General features: G+C 43.4%; 1 protein-coding gene across 1 annotated transcript; it reads right to left on the minus strand.

The window, feature by feature from the left end:
• Positions 1 to 2,443: 2,443 nt before the first annotated feature.
• Positions 2,444 to 16,689, minus strand: LOC141113497 (DEP domain-containing mTOR-interacting protein-like). The gene is made up of 9 exons (XM_073606646.1): positions 16,604 to 16,689; positions 14,910 to 15,088; positions 14,114 to 14,237; positions 13,113 to 13,291; positions 12,063 to 12,254; positions 10,393 to 10,506; positions 8,773 to 8,843; positions 4,183 to 4,287; positions 2,444 to 2,685 (listed from the first exon to the last, which is right to left on the minus strand). Exons 1-9 carry the CDS (start codon positions 16,687 to 16,689, stop codon positions 2,560 to 2,562), a joined length of 1,176 nt encoding a protein of 391 aa, XP_073462747.1. The 3' UTR covers positions 2,444 to 2,559.
• Between the last annotated feature and the right edge of the window lie 6,977 nt (positions 16,690 to 23,666).

Below are 23,666 nucleotides of genomic sequence, written 5' to 3' on the forward strand. Positions count from 1 at the left end.
CTGCCATATTTCTGCACACCAGTTCCCGTTTTCATGCATAGTTGAGTTGCTTAGCCTGGTTTCCACATCAGAGGAATTGGCCACAATTCTTCCAAGACTATTTCTGGCCAGACCTCTTTGGACAGTAGATAGGTATACCTGGGTCCCACTGTTTCTGCTAGTTCTGTGCAGATGGCACTGCTGGACATCTTCCGATGTTGAATGGGAGCATGAGGGTTTCTCATCTGCTGCATTTCCTTGGCTTGACCACTGCGTACAGTCCTCAATGCTGAGAAATACAGGCAGATCTTTGTCCATCAGGGAGGCATGCAATTGGCCCCAAATTTATTCTGCAGCAGAATTACCACAAATATACAGGCAATATCAATAAGAACCATCTTTACTGTAAAGTACAAAGAGTCCTGGAAGGGATAGTTTGGCCCCACAGAGCTCTGATCTCTGGCTTCAGCCCTGTGGCTGCCCACCTTCCGAGAGCAGGGAGGTGGTCTCAGTGTTTATACCAGCCTCCCAACCTTTATCCCAGAAGAACCCTTGAAATATTTCAGGTCTTGGGGAACCCCATCTAAAACCAATTCATTAAAAAGTGCATCTTACATTGGGAAGGACATGCACCCCTTACGGTGGTCAGAATTATGCTTAAGGAAGGAGGGAAAAAATACAATTTTCATTGGTCTCATGGTGCTGGCTCTGCCAAATGGCCCTACACCTGGCTAAAATGTAGGTACCACTGGGTGGCAAGTCAACCACAGGGAACCCCAACAATCTGTTGAGAAACCCTACATTTCCACAGAGCCCTGGTGAAGAATGGCTGATCTACAGTACTTTGAAAAAGTATTCATACCCCTTGAAATTTTCCACATTGTCATGTTATAACCAAAAAACAAAAAGTATTTTATGTGATAGACCAACACAAAGTCACATAATTGTGAAGTGGAAGGAAAATGTTTTTTTTCAAATATCTGAAAAGTGTGGCATGCATTTGTACTCAGCCCCTTTTACTTGGATACTACCAACTAAAATCTAGTGGAACCAGTTGCCTTCAGAAGTCACCTAGATAGTAAATAGAGTCCACCTGTGTGTAATTTAATCTCAGTATAAATAAATCTGTTATGTGAAGGCCTCAGGTTTGTTAAAGAACCTTAGTGAACAAACCGCATCATGAAGGCCAAGAACACACCAGACCGGGCAGGGATAAAAAGGTGGAGCAGTTTAAAGCAGAGTTGTGATTTTTTTTTTTTTTTTTTTTATTTGTAGCCTAAGCTTTGAACATCTCACAGAGCACTGTTCAATCCATCATTCGAAAACTGTAAGAGTATGGCACAACTGCAACCCGACAAAGACATGGCCGTCCACCTAAACCGACAGGCAAGGACAACATTAAATCAGAGAAGCGCCCAAGAGGTCCATGGCAACTCTGGAGGAGCTGCAGAGATCCACAGGACAGCCATTAGTCATGCACTCCACAAATCTGGTCTTCATGGAAGAGTGGCAAGAAAAAGGCCATGGTTCAAAGAAAGTCATAAATCACGTTTTTAGTTTCCCGAGAAGCCACATGGAGAACAAACACACGTGGAAGAAGGTGCTCTGGTCAGATGAGCTAAATTCAACTTTTGGCCTAAAAGCAAAAAAAAAAAAAAAAAAAAAAAAAAAAAAAAAAACCACTATGTGCAGCAGAAAACAAACACTGCACATGACCCTGAACATGCCATCCCCACTGTGAAACATGGTGGTGGCTGTATTCCATTGTGGGGATGCTTTTCTTAAACAGGGAAGCTGGTCAGAGTTGATGGGAAGATGGATGGAGCCAAATACAGGGCAATCTTAAAAGAAAACTTGGTATAGTCTGCAAAAGAGACTGGGGTGGAGGTTCATCTTCCAGCAGGACAACGACCCTAAACAAACAGCCAGAGGTACAATGGAAGGCTTTAGATCAAAGCATATCCATGTGTTAGAATGGCCCAGTCCAAGTCCAGACCTAAATCCCATTGAGAATCTGTGGCAAGACTTGAAAATTGCTGTTGATCCAATCTGACAGAGCTTGAGCTATCTCGTAAAGAATAGACAAAAGTTTCTCTAGCTATGCAAAGCTGGTAGAGACATCTCCAAAAAGACTTGCAGCTGTAATTGCAGTGAAAGGTGGTTCTACAAAGTATTGACTCTTTGTACAAATGTGAAGTGTGGGATGCATTTGTATTCAAACGTTGAAAACCATTTATCATTTTCCTTCCACTTCACAATTATGTGCCACTTTGGGTGTCTATCACAGAAGGTCACAATAAAAACAAATTTTTTATGTTTTTGGTTGTAACATGACAAAATGTGGAAAATTTCAAAGGGGTATGAATTCTTTTTCAAAGGCACTGTATAATGAACATATAGGGAACAGGGGAAAAAAAAAAAAAATAATATCACACCCCTTGACAAAAATGAAGACACCACATTTTATAGAAAGGTGGAAAAAATTTTTTTATTTCTGCCATTTGGTGAATTTCAGCTTAGATAAAAACACAACATTCAAAAAGGTACATTAGAAGAGATTAGCCAGGAGAAGCTTTCAAGTCAGTCAATGGGCTCCAGAACCTCAAGGATAAGCTTCTGTGGTCCGGACACAATAAGTTTGTGGATGACACAGTATTCCAGCTCAAGACAGTTGATCTCATTAACCGATAGGATAAACTGGCGTATCTGAACAAGAGAGCACCATTATACACCAACCAGAACATCAGAGGGCACAATCACACCAGTGGCACCCAGCATATAATATCATCTGACCTGATCATCAACAGAGCATATCATTCAACAGGGGTCATCATACAACTATGTTAGTCAGCCTGTCAGTGCTCTGACCATAGACCGCACACGGAATCAAATTGTCCCAGAAGGATGCACAGGAAAGCCCGCAAACAGTTTGCTGAAGACAAGCAGACTAAGGACATGGATTACTGGAACCATGTCCTGTGGTCTGATGAGACCAAGATAAACTTATTTGGTTCAGATGGTGTCAAGCGTGTGCGACGGCAACAAGATGAGGAGTACAAAGACAAGTGTGTCTTTCCTACAGTCAAACATGGAAGTGGGAGGTTGATGGTCTGGGGCTGCATGAGTGCTGCAGCACTGGGGAGCTACAGTTCATTGAGGGAACCATGAATGCCAACATGTACTGTGACATACTGAAGCAGAGCATGATCCCCTCCCTTCAGAGACTGGGCCGCAGGGTAGTATTCCAACAGAATGACCCCAAACACCTCAAAGATGACCACTAACTTGCTAAAAGAAGGTGGGGGATTGCAAGGTCTCTAACATCCACCAGCTCCGTGATGTCATCATGGAGGAGTGGAAGAGGACTCCAGTGGCAACCTGTGAAGCTCTGGTGAACCCCGTGCCCAAGAGGGTTAAGGCAGTGCTGGAAAATAAATGGTGGCCACACAAAAAATATTGACACTTAGGCCCAATTTGGAAATTTTCACTTAGGGGTGTATTCACTTTTGTTGCCAACGGTTTAGACATTAATGGCTGTGTGTTGAGTTATTTTGAGGGGATAGCAAATTTACACTGTTGAACAAGCTGTACACTCACACTTTGCTACCATGTAAAGTAGTAATTTCTTCAGTGTTGCCACATGAAAACAAATAAAATGTGAGGGATGTATTCACATGTGAGATATGGTAAGAGCACCATCATAAATCAACGAGGACATCAGAGGGCACCACCACCGAAGGGCCCTAAGCATATATCAACCTGATCAGCAACAGAGCACCATCATACACCAACCAGGAAAACATCAGAGCACACCACCACACATGGGCCCCTAGCATACAACAGCTGATACCACCACTATACACCAACCCAAATCAAAGGGCACCATCATACACCAACCAGGACAACATAGGGCACTATCACACAATGGGGTCACCAGCATATAATAAAAAAAAAGTCTCCATCATACATAAACTAAGAGCATCACCATGCACCAACCCAATCAACAGAGGACACCATCATACACCAACAAGACAGGGTCACCAGCATACATCAACAACTGATTACACCACTCTACTCAACAAGAGTCATCCATGCTACATCAACTTGATCAGAGGGCACCACTATACACCAACCCAAACAAGGGTCACCATCACACACCTAAATATTCTTTAGATAGACATGAGAACAGAATCCATACGGTACCTTGACTCCGGCAGCAGCAGCTGGACTTCTAGCATCGACTGCCTGGATGTGACATGGACCTGTTCCACGAGCTATAAAACCCCAGCCAAGAGCATCGGCATCGATCTAGGGTGGTGGGAAAAACAAAAAAATTCATATTTACAATTGAGAGATCTATCCATCTATATATACACACACACACACACACACACACACACACACACACACACACACACAGTGGGGACGGAAAGTATTCAGACCCCCTTAAAAACTTTTCACTGTTATATTGCAGCCATTTGCTAAAATCATTTAAGTTCATTTTTTTCCCCCTCAATGTACACACAGCACCCCATATTGACAGAACACAGAATTGACATTTTTTGCAGATTAAAAAAGAAAAACTGAAATATCACATGGTCCTAAGTATTCAGACCCTTTGCTGTGACACTCATATTTAACTCAGGTGCTTTCCATTTCTTCTGATCATCCTTGAGATGGTTCTACACCAGGGATAGGCAAATAGCGGACCTCCAGCTGTTGCAGAACTACAAGTCCCATGAGGCATACAAGACTGACAGCCACAAGCATGACAGCCAGGGGCAGAGGCATGATGGGACTTGTAGTTTTGAAACAGCTGGAGGTCCACTAATTGCATATCCCTGTTCTACACCTTCGAGTCAAGCTGTGTTTGATTATACCGATTGGACTTGATTAGGAAAGCCACACACCTGTCTATACAAGACCTTACAGCTTACAGTGCATGTCAGAGCAAATGAGAATCATGAGGTCAAAGGAACTGCCTGAAGAGCTCAGACAGAATTGTGGCAAGGTACAGATCTGGCCAAGGTTACAAAAAAATTCTGCTGCACTTAAGGTTCCCAAGAGCACAGTGGCCTCCATAATCCTTAAATGGAAGACGTTTGGGACGAGAACCCTTCCTAGAGCTGGCCGTCCGGCCAAACTGAGCTATCGGGGGAGAAGAGCCTTGGTGAGAGAGGTAAAGAAGAACCTAAAGATCACTGTGGCTGAGCTCCAGAGATGCAGTCGGGAGAAAGTTGTAGAAAGTCAACCATCACTGCAGCCCTCCACCAGTTGGGACTTTATGGCAGAGTGGCCTGACAGAAGCCTCTCCTCAGTGCAAGACACATGAAAGCCCGCATGGAGTTTGCTTAAAAAAAAAAAAAAAAAAAAACCACACACAAACAAACCACACAACACCACACACACCTGAAGGACTCCAAGATGGTGAGAAATAAGGTTCTCTGGTCTAATGAGACCAAGATAGAATTTTGGCCTTAATTCTAAGCGGTATGTGTAGAGAAAACCAGGCACTACTCATCACCTGTCCAATACAGTCCCAACAGTGAAGCATGGTGGTGGCAGCATCATGCTGTGGGGGTGTTTTTGCAGCTGCAGGGACAGGACGACTGGTTGCAATCGAGGGAAAGATGAATGCGGCCAAGTACAGGGATATCCTGGACGAAAACCTTCTCCGGAGTGCTCAGGACCTCAGACTGGGCCAAAGGTTTACCTTCCAACAAGACAATGACCCTAAGCACACAGCTAAAATAACGAAGGAGTGGCTTTACAACAACTCCGTGACTGTTCTTGAATGGCCCAGCCAGAGCCCTGACTTAAACCCAATTGAGCATCTCTGGAGAGACCTAAAAATGGCTGTCCACCAACGTTTACCATCCAACCTGAGAACTGGAGAGGATCTGCAAGGAGGAATGGCAGAGAATACCCAAATCCAGGTGTGAAAAACTTGTTGCATCTTTCCCAAAAAGACTCATGACTGTATTAGATCAAAAGGGGCTTCTACTAAATACTGAGCAAAGGGTCTGAATACTTAGGACCATGTGATAGTTCAGTTTTTCTTTTTTAATAAATCTGCAAAAATTTCACTTTTTTGCTCCAGTGTGTACATTAACCACTTAACCGGCCCATAGCCGAATGACGGCTGCAGGGCGGTTGCTTAACTCTGGGAGGACGTACTATGACGTCCTCCCGGAATTCCCCTCTCGCGCGCACCCGAGCACATCCATGACCGCCGGGTCCTGAGGACCCGGCGCATCACGGATCCCGGTAAATGGCCGCTGATCGCGGCCGTTTACCATGTGATCGCGCCATCAAGTGTTGGCGCGATCACATGTAAACAGACCGGCGTCATCTGATGACGCCGGTTCCTCTCCTCCCCTCCTGTGTACCGATCGGTACACTGTGGAGGAGAGGGGGATGGATGGATGGCTGCAGCGCTGTGGGCTGGATGTGTAGTGCCCACAGCGCTGCACAGAGACATCCAGCCATCCATCCATCCATGCTCAGCCATCCCTTCTGCTGTGCAATACTCTGCAATACCCCCACAATACCCCTACGATACCCCTACAATACCCCTACAAAAGCCCACATACCCCGCCATGCTCGGCTGTACTCGGCCTCTGTATGTGGCCAGGCTGTGGAAGTCTCACACATGTGGTATCGCCGTACTCAGGAGGAGCAGGAGAATCTATTTTGGGGTGTAATTTTTGGTATGTACATGCTATGTGTTAGAAATATTGTATAAATGGACAACTTTGTGTTAAAAAAAAAAAAAAAAAAAAAAAAGCGTTTTAACCACTTCCTGCCCGCCGGCCGTCATACAACGTCCTTGACTTTGTGCGGGGATATCTAAATGATGCCTGCAGCTACAGGCATCATTCAGATATCAGCTTTTTCAGCCGGCGATTCCCTACACCATAAGAATGATCATAGCGGCTGTTCCACTGCTTGATCGTTCTTACGGGAGGCGAGAGGGGATGTCCCCCCCTCCCGCGCTTCTACCGACTCACAGCTATGATCGAAGCCAGGATCGTTTTTTTTATTTTTTTTATTTCAGGCTTCCCAGCCTAGAGGTGAGATGTGGGGTCTTATTGACCCCATATCTCACTGTAAAGAGGACCTGTCATGCCATATTCCTATTACAAGGATGTTTACATTCCTTGTAATAGGAATAAAAGTGGTCAAAATTTTGTTTTTTTTGGAAAAAAGCATCAAACTAAAATAAATAAAGTAAAATGAACAATAAAAAAAAAATAAAAATTTTAAAGCGCCCCTGTCCCTGTGTGCTCGCATGCAGAAGCGAACGCATACGTAAGTCCCGCCCACATATGAAAACGGTGTTCAAACCACACATGTGAGGTATCGCTGTGATCGGTAGAGTGAGAGCAATAATTTTGGCCCTAGACCTCCTCTGTAACTCAAAACATGTAACCAGTAAAAAATTTTAAAGCGTCGCCTATGGGGATTTTTGAGTAGCAAAGTTTGGCGCCATTCCACAAGCGCATGCAATTTTGAAGGGTGACATGTTGGGTATCTATTTACTCGGCGTAACTTCATCTTTCACATTATGCAAAAACATTGGGCTAACTTTACTGTTTTGGTTTTTGTAAAGCACAAAACAGTTTTTTTTCCAAAAAAAACACGTTAAAAAAATTGCTGCGCAAATACCATGCGAGATAAAAAGTTGCAACGACCGCCATTGTATTCTCTAGGGTCTTTGCTAAAAAAACATATATAATGTTTTGGGGTTCTATGTAATTTTATAGCTAATAAATGATGATTTTTACATGTAGGAGAGAAATGTCAGAATTGGCCTGGGTGCTCCAGAACGCCTGAAGGTGTTCCCCTGCATGTTGGGCCTCTGTATGTGGCCACGCTGTGTAAAAGTCTCACATGTGGTATCGCCGTACTTGGGAGTAATAGCAGAATGTGTTTTGGGGTGTAATTTGTGGTATGCATATGCGGTCTGTGAGAAATACCCTGCTAATATGACAATTTTGTGGAAAAAAAAAAAAAAAAAAGTAAAAAAAAAAAAAACCTTGATTTTGCAAAGAATTGTGGGAAAAAATGACAACTTCAAAAAACTCACCATGCATCTTTCTAAATACCTTGGAATGTCTTCTTTCCAAAAAGGGGTCATTTGGGGGGTATTTGTACTTTTCTGGCATGTTAGGGTCTCAAGAAATGAGATAGGCCGTCAGTACTTCAGGTGTGATCAATTTTCAGATATTCGCACCATAGCTTTTGGACTCTATAACTTTCAAAAAGACCAAATAATATCCACCGATTTGGGTTAATTTTACCAAAGATATGTAGCGGTATAAATTTTGGCCAAAATATATGAAGAAAAATTACTAATTTGCAAAATATTATAACAGAAATGAAGAAAAATGTATTTTTGTACAGATTTTTCGGTCTTTTTTCTTTTACGGCGCAAAAAATAAAGAACCCAGCGGTGATTAAATACCACCGAAAGAAAGCTCTATTTGTGTGAAAAAAAGGACAAAAATTTCATATAGATACAGTGTTGCATGACTGAGTAATTGTCATTCAAAATGTGAGAGCACCAAAAGCTGAAAATTGGTCTGGTTAGGAAGGGGGTTTAAGTGCCCAGTTGTCAAGTGGTTAATGAGGAAAAAATGAACTTAAATGATTAGCAAATGGCTGCAATATAACAAAGTGAAAAATTTAAGGGGGTCTGAATACTCAGATTATGGAGTGAATCAGTAACTTCACAGGTCTACATAAAGAAATTCCTGACAATATACAACAATATCCCCACCAGCTGCTTACACTCAGAGTCTTCCTAATATATGGTGCTCCTGGTGCCAACAGCTCCTCCAGTGTCACTGGCTTCTTCAGCACTAAACAGACAGAAAATTTAGTTAAGTGTATCATACAAGCATTCCATTCTGGCCAATTAGAACTGAACACATGGGTTGTCTCATTTGCAAAATTGTAATCCCGTCTGGCCAGTCTTTTGAGCAATTAACCCCCTGTCAAGCACCATACCCTCACATTGCATTTTAAGCAGCTGGGTTACACAGTCACCTGCCAATTTGTTATTAGAGGGCTGTTGACCTGTGAAGCTCGATGACCTTACAAATGTTGTTAAGTTTCTGGAATATGAATGGGCCATCTATAGACCACTCAATAAATCACATACAAAGCCGACAAGGCCTCTAGGGCAGTGGTTCTCAACCTCTCTAGTGCTGTGACCCCTTGATAAAATTTCCCAAGTTGTGGGGACCCCCAACCGTAAAATTATTTTCATAGCTTGGATTGTCAGCACCCAAGGCAAGACAAGTAATTTGTGGCCCTAACCCACGTATATTTAGCGCTCCGAGTCCCTTCCACTTTTACAGTATTAAAACCCTTTATGGTACATTTTAGGATGTATCACTCTTTGTTCTCTTTTCTTTCCCTTTTAGCCCTCTCTATGCTAATTTCTTGTTTTTTTTCCCCCCATCCCTCTTTCTAGCCATATTTCTTGTTCGCTCTTATTCTTTCTCTACCTTTTTCTTTGTTCCTCCCCCTCTTTTCCTCTCCCTTCCATGTATTCTGTATTTTTATTCCTTCTCTTACTCCTTGGTGGGGGGAATGGGATGAGTGGCAGTGCTGGGGGAGTTCTGATCAGCCAACTTAGGTGCTCTTGATTAAGGTCATCTGCTGATCTTTGAACTGTAGTGGGGACCTTTAATGGCAACTATAATCCCAGGTAGTGTTACTCAATGTGTCTCTGACTTTGTGGTGTCTCATAGCAGTGACACCTATGCCAAAATCAGGAGATAGGGTCTCCTCCAGCCCCTCCCACTTCACATTCCTCACTAGTCAGCTGACTTCTAGTCTCTGCCCCCCAGTCATGCTGTGAACTGAATGAGCGGCTGCGAAGAGGCTGAGTGGGCGGCTGTGAGCTCCAGGGACAGCCCTGCTGGGCGACTGCAAAAAGGCTGGGAGAGTGGTGCGGGCTTCAGGAACAGCCAAGGATTTGGTGACCCCTGGCAAATCATCATTTGACCCCCAGGTTGAGAACCACTGCTCTAGGGTGTACCCGGTGATGTAAGCAAAGAAGTTCTTCAAAAGAAGACTGAAGGCACAGATCAGAGGGCTGACAACGCTGCAAAGTTGTCAGCAAAGTGTTGTCACCCCGCAACGTGAAGGGAATAACCTCAGCATATATAGGTTAATATATCTCTGGATCTGACTCCAGTTCACAAAAGCTAGTGTGGTCTACTCCCTCTCCAAAGCCTCCTTAGATAAGCCACAATCTCAAACCTGTCTCAATGAGAGTTCTTCCATTTTATATAGGTACCCAGTGAGTAGAGAAAAAAGAAAAAAAAAAAAAAAAAAAAAAAAAAAAAAAAAAAAAACACACACACCACACCCACACAGTATAAAAACTTCAGTTCTCACCTGAAGGGAGTGACGCGACGGGTTTGGGGGGCGAATAAAGACTGTAACAGAACTCCGACCCCATAGTGCTGGGTCTTTTTGGCAGAGGCGGAGGCTCAGGGTTTGGATCGCTTGCTGACAAAAAAAAAAAAAAAAAAAAAAAAAACAAAAATTAGCTCTATATAGCTACATAAACCGATCAGCCATAACTTATGACCATTGGCTGGTAAAAATGAGACATTGATAATCTAGTTTCAATGGCATCTGAAAGTCGGTGGGATATTAGGCAACAAGGGAACATCCCTGTAGTTGCGTTTGTGTTTTGTTTTTTTTCCCCCATTGTGGTGTATGGGGCTGTGTAGCCAGACTGGTCAGGGTGCCCACGACCAAAAGTGCCTACAATGGGGATGTGACCACGGAGCAAAGGAAGAAGGTGGCCTGGTCTGAGGAATCACATTTTCTTTTACATCATGTGGATGGCCAGGTGTGCGCATCACTTACCTGGGGAAGAGAGGGCACCAGGATGGAGTATGGGAAGGAGGCAAGCCGGATGCAGCCGTGCGATTGCCTTCGGTATTGTTCTGCTGGAAAACCTTAAACGGTATTCCGATGGCAGTGGTCTCAGCAGGATAATGCACCCGACCACACTGCAAGAATACTTTGAAGAACACAGGAAGCTTGAGGTGTTGACTTGGCCTCCAAATTCTCCAGATCTCAATCCAATTGATCATCTGAGGAATGTACTAGGAAAGACAAGTCCAACCTATGGAGACCCCACAACTTATGACAGGTTCACACCTATGCGTGGCTGCAGGAATCACAGCAATTCCCACACCAAGTGAAAAACACGCTGCACCTAGGAGATGCACGGGGCCGCCATTCATTGTGAATGGCAGCCCCACGCATCCCAGCTCGCTTGCAGGTGCGGGAAATGCAGTGAAATCACAAAAAAAAAAAAAAAAAGTAATTAACTCGATGGGTTTTAACCCTTCCCAACATTACACAAAAAAACAGCCCTAAGAGGCTGATTTGGTTTCATCATCCTCGCCTTGGCATTGGAGGTCCCATGAGATGCTGCTGGGATGGAAAGTGGAAACACTAGACTAGGCCAACGTAACCGCTTAGAGCAGCAATCAGCAGTGTGTAATTAATGGCCGGGGCCAGGTTCTTCGCTCCTGAACCTTTAACTTTAAGGGAGACGTGCCCTTCTATGCAAGGCCGTTTTTAAAGCATTTAAAATTCCATTGACTGTAGACTTGCCAACGTCGAGACACTGAGAATAGCTAGTAGAAGCATGAAGAAACCATATTAAAAAAAATATAATTAGGTTATGCAGCAGAGTGTAAAAAAAAAAAAAAAAAAAAAAAAAAAAAAAAATTATATATATATATATATATATATATATATATATATATATATATATATATATATATATATATATATATATATATATATATATATATATATATATATATATATATATATATATATATATATATATATATATATATATATATATATATATATATATATATATATATATTCCAGTGGAAAAGCAAATAAAAGTTGGTACTTTGCCGCCACCTGCTGACAACACTGAATTACAACCAGAATGCAGCGATTGCTTGTAGGGTATAATTCTTGCGTTCCCAATACAGATCGCAGGGAGAAGCCAACTCTTCTGTCCTTACCACAGACAAAGCCACATTGAGGGAGTTCTGCCCCAAGTTTGCGCAGACAGAAGGGGCTGTCCGGGGATTCCTGCATCGGCTCCAGCCACGGATTGGACTCGTCCAGGACCTCGATCAGTTTCCTGCGGCGGCGGAAATTAATACGGAACTGGTACACCCGATCGGAGTCAGAGAAGTGATAGTGACCATTCACTGCAAAATAAAACAAAAAAAAAAAAAAAAAGTCACAAGTAGTAATCAGACATTTTTCTAAACAAGCAGATAAAAGCGTGGTCCTGCATTTTCAAATGTGGTCGCCTATGACAGCCAATCAGCTTTCATTGTCTGCCCTATACCAGTGAAATAAAAAGTGTTTTTTTTTTTTGGTTGGAAAAAAACAAAACAAAAAAAACAAAAAAAACAAAAAAAACAAAAAAAAAAAAAAAAAGGTACTGGAATGGTTGCCCGGAAGTCACCTCCTGCAATTTATTTTAGCGGGAACCATGTGACTAACGCCTTGGCACCGATCACAAGACCAGCCACCAGGGGGAGCCCATAGCCCCCAAACGGGTACATTATGCAGGATTCTTATGAATTCCATTATAATCTTCACTGAAATAAACAGTTAAAGTGATACTAAAGTCTCCTGCTTTAAAAATAAATGTTAAACTCACCTGCTCGGCGTAGTGGTTTTGCAGAGGGCAGCCTGGATCCTTCTCTTGTCCCTCTTTGGTGCTTCTGGGCCCTCCCTCCTATTGAGCACCCCCACAGCTTGCTATGGGGGCACCGGACCTGAGCCATTCAGACACAGCCGTGGCCCCACCCTCTCTACTGATTGGCTCTCACTGCTGTCAATCAGTCAGTTGGCCAATGGTGCTGCTGCTGCACACAGTTTTTTTTATCTTCATGCACAGAATGTAGCAGGATTAAAAAGAACCTTCTGCCTTTACAATCACTTTAATCAGGCAGTACCATGCACTAGAGTGGGCAGGAAATCTAAGGGAGAACGTACAATCAGATTTCACCATGTATGCTCAGGTTAGAGTGCAGAATTACATTCTGGGAACGCACCAGGCTGAATGATCCCTTGTTCCAACATGCCACGGCACAGCGTTTCTCCATCAAGTCTCCCGGGCACCACAAAATGTTTCGTTAACCAGTCCAACATCTGGGAGCCAAGAAACGTTCTCCTGTACCGCTTTGAGCCCTCCTCCCGCACCTTCAGAATGGAATCTTCCTTGCTCGTCATCCTGGGGAAAGCAGTGCAACAGTAAGACAAGAGCAGGTGGTGGGGCAACCATAGGCCTACCAATGTGGTAGTCTCAATTGCTCCCCCTAAGCAACCCCCCATGGCACCCCCCCCCCCCACCATTGCCCCTCCCTTCCGGGCACCCTTCTGCCTCCCCATCTCCCCCCCAGCACTCCCTCCCCACAGGCACCCTTCTTCCTCCCCATTGTCCTCCCCCTAGGCATCCTTCCCTCCCAGGCACCTTTCTGTCTCTCCCCCCCCCCCCCCCCTAATTCCCAACAACCCTCCCGAGGCACCCTTCCTCCCCATTACCCCACCCAGGGACCCTTCTCCCATCCTCCTGGTGACAACATATTGGATCTCAAAAAAAAAAAAAAAAAAAATCATTTTTAACTACAATGCCTGGTAGAACACAGGTTGAATCTCCCCTGTGAGAGCAGAACAGACAGCAATGACCCCCAACAGGGGCTCTAACCCTTCCTTTCTCCAATACCAAAAGCCCAACTCTGGATCCAAGCTTCCCTGTCGGAGGTTGAGCATCTTTCAACTTGAAAAACAGAGGACATCTTGTGGTAGAGGATAGGTACTGCAAGGAACAGTTCAAGAAAAGCTGGAGACCCTTTTAATTAATATTAAAAAATGGACACAAACTATAGGTGAGAAACTACACCAAAGGGCTTCAGCACTGCTTCAAGGAGCGCCGTCAATGAAGGCTGATTCATTTATATTGGGGGGGGATGGGGGTGCACAGACACTGCTGAACCCAACCCCCCAGCAATTCAGTATATGAAAATGGATATCCCAGTCTTGGTTGGGTACTCACATCTCGTAGATCTGCTGGCTTCGATTCATAATCCTCGTCTCTGTGGTGGGCAAAAGAGTGCCATCATCGTTTCGGAAGCGGTACAGCAATTTGGCATCTTTAAAGGTGGAGTGCTGGTCACATACTGCAGTCAGGAAAAAGTGAAAGCGTGACATAAACCAGAAGACAGAGCAAAGTACAACGGCAGCCAATTGGAAATTTAGGTCTGATCACCAGCCAGGAAGCTCAAGCTGACTTTACACCATGCAACCCTGTTATATCATCATACAAGCACCTGCCTTATTGGCTAGTTAGGTGGGTTCTTATGCAACATGGATGTGTTAAATCTAAAGTTCATGCTACAAATCAAGGAAGTTTTGGTAAATCTCCCCCAACAGACACACACCTTTCTAGTAGAGGGAGGAACGGTCTGCACTTTCCTGTCCCAGCAAAACCCACTCTACTCATTTCTTCTATGGGTGCCAAGGGTAAGCTCCCCAACGGGGCCACAAGCAGATATAAAAATTCTAATAAAAAGTTAACCCTTCTGCAATCTGTTCCAGCCAAAGTATATTTTTAATCTGGAGGTAGGACACATGTAGCATAGGCAAAGCCTTTAGCCTGACCTGGTCCACCTCACCAGGAAGAGCTACTGCTCCATAAAGGAGTAAAAGAATCTGCTTCTCCTAAGACTAGACTGACCCCTGAACGCTGCATGGAGGGGTTAGCTAAGGATACAGCCTGTCCCGCTCTAAATATCTGAGAGCTTGCAATCAATTTCAGATTTTGCCTTCACAAACTAAAGCGGAAGACTCACCGTGATGAATGATGTTGTGCTCCATGAACTTCTGCATTATATTGATGGCAGTCTCTCTGTCTGGAGCCTCCTTGAATTTGATCAGCCAAGTAACAACATCCTTTGCCACCAAGGAGCATGGGTAGGTGAATCTGTTGACGACTAGGTTTCGTATCTGCTTTGCATTGTGCAGACGCTGCCTACAATATACAAGAGCGCTAGTTATACTGCCCAGATTTCCACCAATACATGGCCAGCATTATGGAACCTCCACACATCACCACCACATGAACAGCCATATAGGACCTCCACACACCACATGGAGATATAGGTCCTCCTCATGGACAGCAATAGGAGACCTCCACATGGACAGCAATAGGAGACCTCCACATGGACAGCAATAGGAGACCTCCACATGGACAGCAATAGGAGACCTCCACATGGACAGCAATAGGAGACCTCCACATGGACAGCAATAGGAGACCTCCACATGGACAGCAATAGGAGACCTCCACATGGACAGCAATAGGAGACCTCCACATGGACAGCAATAGGAGACCTCCACATGGACAGCAATAGGAGACCTCCTCATGGACAGCAATAGGAGACCTCCTCATGGACAGCAATAGGAGACCTCCTCATGGACAGCAATAGGAGACCTCCTCATGGACAGCAATAGGAGACCTCCTCATGGACAGCAATAGGAGACCTCCTCATGGACAGCAATAGGAGACCTCCTCATGGACAGCAATAGGAGACCTCCTCATGGACAGCAATAGGAGACCTCCTCATGGACAGCAATAGGAGACCTCCTCATGGACAGCAATAGGAGACCTCCTCATGGACAGCAATAGGAGACCTCCTCATGGACAGCAATAGGAGACCTCCTCATGGACAGCAATAGGAGACCTCCTCATGGACAGCAATAGGAGACCTCCTCATGGACAGCAATAGGAGACCTCCTCATGGACAGCAATAGGAGACCTCCTCATGGACAGCAATAGGAGACCTCCTCATGGACAGCAATAGGAGACCTCCACATGGACAGCAATAGGAGACCTCCACAGATCACCACCACATGGATAGTAATATAGAACCCGTTGGCCTCCAAATCCCCACAAATACATGGACACGTGTGTTAGAACCTCCGGAGCCCCACCAAATACATGGACAGTGTTAGGCCCATCAGCCGCCCCCCCAAATTCCCACCAGCACATGGACAGCATTATAGGACCTCCAGTTACCCAAAGCATGGGCAGCATTATAATGCTCTGCAGCCCCCCAGATCCCCACCACCATATGGACAGTATTAAAGGCCATGCATAGAACACCACTAATAAGACAGTTTTCTAGAACCTTCTGGGCACTAAAATGACACCCCCCCCCCCAAACACGTTATGCTTAACCAGAGTCAATCAATGCTGAATATTGGATGACCAGGCTGGATACATCAAATGACCACCAACACCAGAGCAATAAATCTGCTGGATCAGAATGACAGGCAAAGTCAAAGAATAAAGTTTTGATTTTAGATTTAACGGAGGTTTGCTTTTCTCCTTTTAAAGCCCACAGAGGCTTCTATAGTGTAGCTGGGATCTGATAAGGGAGGAGACCACTTCAGGTGTACACATGTGGAATAATAAGTCTAATACACAATACACAGTATTTAGGACAAAGTACACAGAAGATATTCAGCCCCATGTTCCTGCCCTCACCTGAGCTGCTCTCCAGCCAGGCAGACCTCAATCTCTTTCTGTCTTTTCTCCGCTCTCTCCTCAAAACTACTGCTAAGCAATTCCATCCTGACCCTACCTCTCAGATGGGGCAACAGCACTCCACCTTCTTCTAGGTGCTCCTTTCACTCATCATCCAATCTACACCCCTCCCCAAATTAACTCACCTTCCCAAAGACCTGTGTGCACCAGGTGAGGCTGAGATCCAAAGTAATCTGAATCAAGAAAATCATCTTTAACACGTTCATGTCATTTTCAAATCTTCAGCTTTCACTAAAATAATCCCTGGCGGTCCCACCATGGAGATCTTTGTTCAGGCACTTCCTGGTATAGGGTGACAACGCTTTGTCCCTGTCTTGCAATTGTGCTCCTGTGTTGTCACCCCATCACATGGACTTCCCATGGAGACTACAGGTGACCCTTCCATTTGTGAAAGCTTCTCACCTGGAGATCCTGCCAGTAACAGCGCTTTCTGTTTCATGCTCACAACATTTAATCAGTGTCTCATAATAAGTGGAAACGTTGTCAGCCCACCATGCCTGCTTATCTAATAGACCCATCTGGTGGTATGTGCAGTGTGGTGCATTGGCCTTTATTGTGCACTGCCATGGGCAGCAGGCTCTACCGCCCTCTCTGAAAAGTGATCGATTGCTTTTTTAGAGGTGGCTTGGAGCCAGTTTACAGGTGTCTTGTGTTTTTTTCAATCCCAACGGGGGGGACTTTATATTAACGTTCTGCAACTACATGACCAGTGTTTGCAGCACAGTCCTATTGACTTCAATGGGCAGGGTTGGCAAGCCAAACTTGGTATGTCAAGTTAGAGTTGCAGCAACGCAAAGTAATGCAGCCATGTCAAATTGTAAGTGAAAAGTGTGTGAGTGTGTGTGTAAAAAGCAGGTGGTTGATCTGTGTTTTTACCACCCATGTGAACATAAGCTGGTCATACACTGTACAAGTTTTATTTGGTTCCAAAAAAAAAACTGATCGAAATTCACTCAATGGGTGTGATTGGGCCCTTATGGTTTACATGCACAGTGGCAGCCAAAACTATTTTGCTTTTTCCTCAGGGGATGAGACTTGGGGGAAGATTTACTAAAACTGGTGCACAATGAATCTGGTGCAGATGTGCACAGCGACCAATCAGCTTCTAACTTCAACTTGTTTAATTAAGCTGTGACAATAAAACTAGGAACCTAATTGGTTTCTAAGCAGAACTGCACCAGACTTTGCATGCTCCAGTTTTAGTAAATCAACCCCTTGGGATCTCTTATAGGTTGGAAAAATGTACCCTCACTTCCTGTTCTGTTGTCACAAGGACAGGAAGTGATAGGAAAGTGGGAATGTGGGGACCCAGAAGTCGGGGGTCACTCAACTTGAGAAGTTCACATGTAGTTAAGCCAGAAGGCCCACCATGCATCTCAAAAATACAAAGAATTTGATTCATTCCACAAATGACAATAGAGAAATAGATCACAATGCGTTTTGGAGGCCAGAAGGTCCCCCTTCATCAGGGCTGTATGTCAGGGCTGGGCTCAGCCCTTCCTTCTCTGAGCTGGCCGCTCAGCTGTCGGCCAATTGCCAGCTCCCATCTCTCCACAGTTACTCAGCTGTTGATGATCCTGCTTGTCAGTCCTGTCTACTTAAGCCGTCCAGTCCAGAGGAGCTCTGCCTTCGTCTTGGTCAACATCACAGAAACGATCTCCTGCGATCCTGTTCAAGACTTGCTTTGCCGACATCCTTTCTGGCTCCAGATCCTGCTTGCTGTTCCACTACATTGATCCCTGACGTCTGGCTTGGCTGACTATCTGTTCCGGTTACTGAACTTTGGCTATGTTTTGACTAAGTTTGTTCTTTTTACTTTTATTATTAAACAAGTGTGATTTAACTTCTGTCTCAGTCTGATTTCATGGTTTCTGACACTGTAACAGAGTATCAAATGGACTCAGGAAGACAGTTGCTGGGAAGAGCAATCTAAGTCAGGTGTTAGTTCTGTGAGTGGTCATGCCTGTGTCTGTGGAAGAGCAGTTACTACTCCCAGTACATTTGCCCCACAGGGGTTGATTTTCTAAAACTGGAGAGTGCAAACTATGGTGCAGCTCCGCACAGGAACCAATCCGTTTCCAGGTTTTATTGTCAAAGCTTCATTGAACAAGCTGAAGTTAGAAGCTGATTGGCCACCATGCACAGCTGCACCAGATTTTGCACTCTCCAGTTTTAGCAAATCAACCACGCTGTTACAACCCTGATGAAGGGAGATCTTCTGGTGCCGAAACGCGTTGGAAATATTATCCTGTTGTCATTTTTGGAATCAATAAAATTCCTTTGAAATCCTGAGATGTTTGTTTGGAGCTCTTTCTGCCTCAACCACAAAAGCAATAAAAATCTAGACAGAGATTCTAACCCTTCAAGGCTGTGTGCAAAGCTTAGGACAGTGTTTAGCATGAAGAAATCAGTCCACCCAAATCCATGAAACCCATCATTGTAAACGTGGTGGGTCTTCTTTTCATTCTAGGTAACTGAATGGAGCAAAAGGAAATGAGAGAGGCAACCTATAAACAGAACCTTTAGGCTCACTTTAAAGTAGACCTGTGCAGAACTAAAACATTTGTTTAGTTTCAGATCGATTTGTTAAGTTACTAATTTTGTTTTGTTTATTCATTTTTGACTGGATTCAATGTGAAGAATAGCTGGTTCTATTTGAAATTCGAATTTCAAAAGATGGCTAAATTCTATTTTGTTCTATTCTAATTTATTTTTTATTTTTTATTTTCTATTCCTTTATTTTCTATTCTATTCTTTTTCAAATTTGAATTTCATAAGATGGCTTTATTCTTTCTATTTTATTCTATTCTAATCTATTTTTTTTTTCTATTCTTTTCGTTTCTATCCTATTATTTTCAAAATCCGATGGCTATATTCTGTTTTGTTCTATTCTCTTCCTTTATTTTCTATTCTATTTTGTTTTATTCTATTCTTTTCGAAATTCAAAAGACGGCTGTATTTTATTCTAAATTTGAATAACGGAAGACGGCTAAATTCTTTCTATTTTATTCTATTCCTAATTTGAAAAACAACTATATTCTTTCTATTTTATTCTGTTCTATTCCAAATTCGAATTTCAGAAGACGGATATATTCTATTTTTTTCTATTCTATTCCTTTATTTTCCATTCTATTCAAAATTCTAATTCCAGAAGACAGCTATATTCTATTTTATTCTATTCTTTATTTTTTTTCTATCCTATGCCTTTGTTTTCTATTCTATTCTTTTTGAAATTTGAATTTCAGAAAACGGGTATATTCTTTCTATTGTATTCTATTCTAATCTATTTTATTTTTTTCTATTCTATTCTTTTATATTTATATTATTATTTTTTAAATATGAAAGATGGCTATATTATATTTTGTTCTATTCTATTTTTTTATTTTACTCTATTACTTTATTTGCTATTCTATTATTTATCTATTAGTTTTATTCTATTCTTTTCAAAATTTGAAAGACAGCTATATTCTATTTTATTCTTTTTTATATCGGAAGATGGCTATATTCTTTCTCTTTTATGTTATTCCAAATTCAAAAGACGACTATATTCTTTTTATTCTGTTCTATTCCAGATTTCGAATTTCAGAAGATGGCTATATTCTATTTTTTTTCTATTCTATTCATCTATTCATTTATTTTCTATTCTATTTTATTCTTTTTTAAAATTCTAGCAGCGTAATCTGCAGCCCATTATACGCTAGTTGCCATGTTGGGCTGGAACCCGTGCCAAAATTACCTTTTTTTTTTTCAGCTCTTCAACTGGTTGCGATATTAACTGCTTCAGCCCCAGAAGATTTGGCTGCTGAATGACCAGGCCATTTTTTGCAATTTGGCACTGCGTCGATTTAACTGACAATTGCGCAATAGTGTGGCTCTGCACCCAAACAAAATTGAAGTTCTTTTTTTCCCCACAAATAGAGCTTTCGTTTGGTGGTATTTGATTGTCTCTGCGTTTTTTATTTTTTGCGCTATAAACAAAAAAAGAGCAACAATTTTGAAAAAAACACAATATTTTGTACTTTTTTTCTATAATAATAATCCCCATTTTTTTTTTTTTAACTATTTTTTTCTCAGTTTAGGCCGATATGTATTCTTCTACATATTTTTGGTAAAAAAAAAAAAAATCGCAATAAGTGGTTTATGGCATTTTTATTATTATTATCATTTTTTTACTAGTAATGGCAGCTATCTGCAATATTTTTCGTGACTGCGACGTTATGGTGGACAAATTGGACACTTTTGACACCATTGGCATTTATACAGCGATCGGTGCTATAAAAATGCACTGATTACTGTGTAAATGTCACTGGCAGGGAAGGGGTTAACCACTAGGTGGTGATCAAGGGGTTAGATGTGTTCCCTAGTGTGTGTTCTAACTGAGGGGGGATGGGACTATCTAGGGGAGATGACAGATCGCTGTCCCTAGTGGCCACAGGGCGAAGCGACGTAATATAACGTTGTTTCACCCAGCAGTGCCATTCTGCCACAGTAAAACTGCGGCGGCTGGTCGGCAAGTGGTTAACCACTTGACAACTGGGCACTTAAACCCCCCCACCTGCCCAGACCAATTTTCAGCTTTCAGCGCTCTCACACTTTGAATGACAATTACTCAGTCATGTAATACTGTACCCAAATTAATTTTTTGTCCTTTTTTTCATACAAATAGAGCTTTCTTTTGGTGGTATTTGATCACCTTTTTGCGCTGTAAATGAAAAAAGACTGCAAATTTTGAAAAAAACCCCGCATTTTTCTTAGTTTCTGTGATAAAATTTTGCAAATTATTAATTTTTCTTCATAAATTTTGGCCACAATTTATACTGCTACATATCTTTGGTAAAAATAACCCAAATTAGTGGATATTATTTGGTCTTTGTGAAAGTTAGAGAGTCTACAAGCTGTGGTGCAAATCATAAAAAAAATGATCACACCTGAAGTACTGGTGGTCTGATTTCTTGCGACCCGAACAAGACAGGAAAGTACAAATACCCCCCAAATGACCCCTTTTTTGAAAGTAGACATTCCAAGGTATTTAGTAAGATGCATGGTGAGCTTTTTGATGTTGTCATTTTTTCCCACAATTCTTTGCAAAATGAAGATTGTTTTTTTCCCCCCCCCCCCACAAAATTGTCATTGTAATAGGTTATTTCTCTCACATGGCATGTGTATACCACAAATGACGCCCCAAAATACATTCTGCTACTCCTCCTGAGTATGGGGATACCACATGTGTGGGACTTTTCCACAGCCTGGCCACATAGAGAGGCCCAACATTCAGGGAGCACCATCAGGTGTTCTAGGAGCATAAATGACACATCTAACTTGTTGACTCCCTATTACACTTTTGAAGGCCCTGGAGCACCAGGACAATGACACGTGACACTGATGATAGATGGCACTGATACGTGGCACTGATGACAGATGGCACTAATATGTGGCACTGATGACAGATGGCACTAATACGTGGCACTGATGACAGTAATATGTGGCACTGATGACAGATGGCACTGATACATGGCACTAATACGTGGCACTGATGACAGATGGCAGTAATATGTGGCACTGATGACAGATGGCACTAATATGTGGCACTGAAGACACGTGACACTGACAGGTGGCACTGATGACAGATGGCACTTATACGTGGCACTGATGACAATAATATGTGGCACTGATGACAGATGGCACTGATACATGGCACTAATATTTGGCACTGATGACAGATGGCACTAATATGTGGCACTGAAGACACATGACACTGACAGATGGCACTGATGACAGATGGCACTTATACGTGGCACTGGGGACAGATGGCACTGACAGGTGATGTGGTCACTTTATTTTCTGTTTTTTTTTTTTTCCCTGACACTCACCGCTGCAGCGGTTTGCTCTCCCTCCTCACACGCTGTGTCTGTGTGAGGAGGGAGAGCCGGCGATAAGAGATGACCTCATATGTTTACATCATCTCTCATTGGAGGCTCCGATTGCGCTGTAAACGGCTGCTGTGATTGGTCATTTACAGCGATCTGTGACTGGCTGTGTCCAAGGGACACGGCCAGCACAGAATTTCCCTGATGTGCGCCTGCGGGAGCGCGCATTGTGGAAGTAAGCAGGAGGACGTCCAGGGACGCCCTCCCGGCAATTGGCATCCGTGCTGTAGCCATCTTTCGGCTATAGTGCGGGCGCAAAGTGGTTAAAGGGGAAGTACAACCAAAGCTGTTTGGCTGTACTTCTCCTGTGGATCACTCTGCACTCCTGTGACTCATTTTCAGCAGACAGTGGGCTGAAGCTAACATCTGACGTCACCAAGCCGGTCCAGGCTGGGGAAAGACCACGACCATATGGTGGGGATCCACCCAGGAACCTGGCTTGGCACCTGTCTCAGCCTCACAGTGAGTTGCTGAGAGCCTAAACCAGCCGTTCCCACCCCCTCCACAGCCCAGCACTCAAGTGAGCGAGGAGGGGCAGAGCAGACAGCAATGACTGACAGTCACCAGCTCTCTGCTCAGGGAGCTCTAAGAACCGAGCGATCGGCAGTGTTTGATCGCTCAGTTCTCAGTCTTAGAGCTGGGACAGATGCAGAATCGGACGGATGTTGCATCTACCTACAGTATATTGGCAAAAGTATTGGGACGCCTGCCTTTACACGCACTTAATGGTATCCCAGTCTTAGTCCGTAGGGTTCAATATTGAGTTGGCCGACCATTTACAGCTATAACAGCTTCAACTCTTCCGGGAAGGCCGTCCACAAGGTTTAGGAGTGTGTCTCTGGGAGTGTTTGACCATTCTTCCAGAAGCGGATTTGTGAGGTCAGACACTGATGTTGGACGAGAAGGGCTGGCTCGAAGTCTCCGCTCTAATTCCTCCCAAAGGTGTTCTATCGGGTTGAGGTCAGGACTCTGTGCAGGACAGTCAAGTTCCTCCACCCCAAACTCGCTCATCCATGTCTTTATGGACTTGCTTTGTGCACTGGTCCAAATCATTTGGTGGAGGGGGGATTATGGTG

The sequence above is a fragment of the Aquarana catesbeiana genome, linkage group LG12, assembly GCF_042186555.1.
Source record: "Aquarana catesbeiana isolate 2022-GZ linkage group LG12, ASM4218655v1, whole genome shotgun sequence".
NCBI lineage: Eukaryota > Metazoa > Chordata > Amphibia > Anura > Ranidae > Aquarana > Aquarana catesbeiana.

Excerpts from the sequence above, each read along its gene's own strand:
- LOC141113497 (XM_073606646.1), bottom strand. The coding sequence starts at position 16,689 with ATGGAATTGCTTAGCAGTAGTTTTGAGGAGAGAGCGGAGAAAAGACAG. Across the intron at positions 15,089-16,603 it reads CTGGCTGGAGAGCAGCTCAG|GCAGCGTCTGCACAATGCAA; the intron begins GTGAGGGCAGGA and ends TGTATATTGTAG. Across the intron at positions 10,507-12,062 it reads TCAATGTGGCTTTGTCTGTG|CAAGCGATCCAAACCCTGAG; the intron begins GTAAGGACAGAA and ends TTTTTTTGTCAG.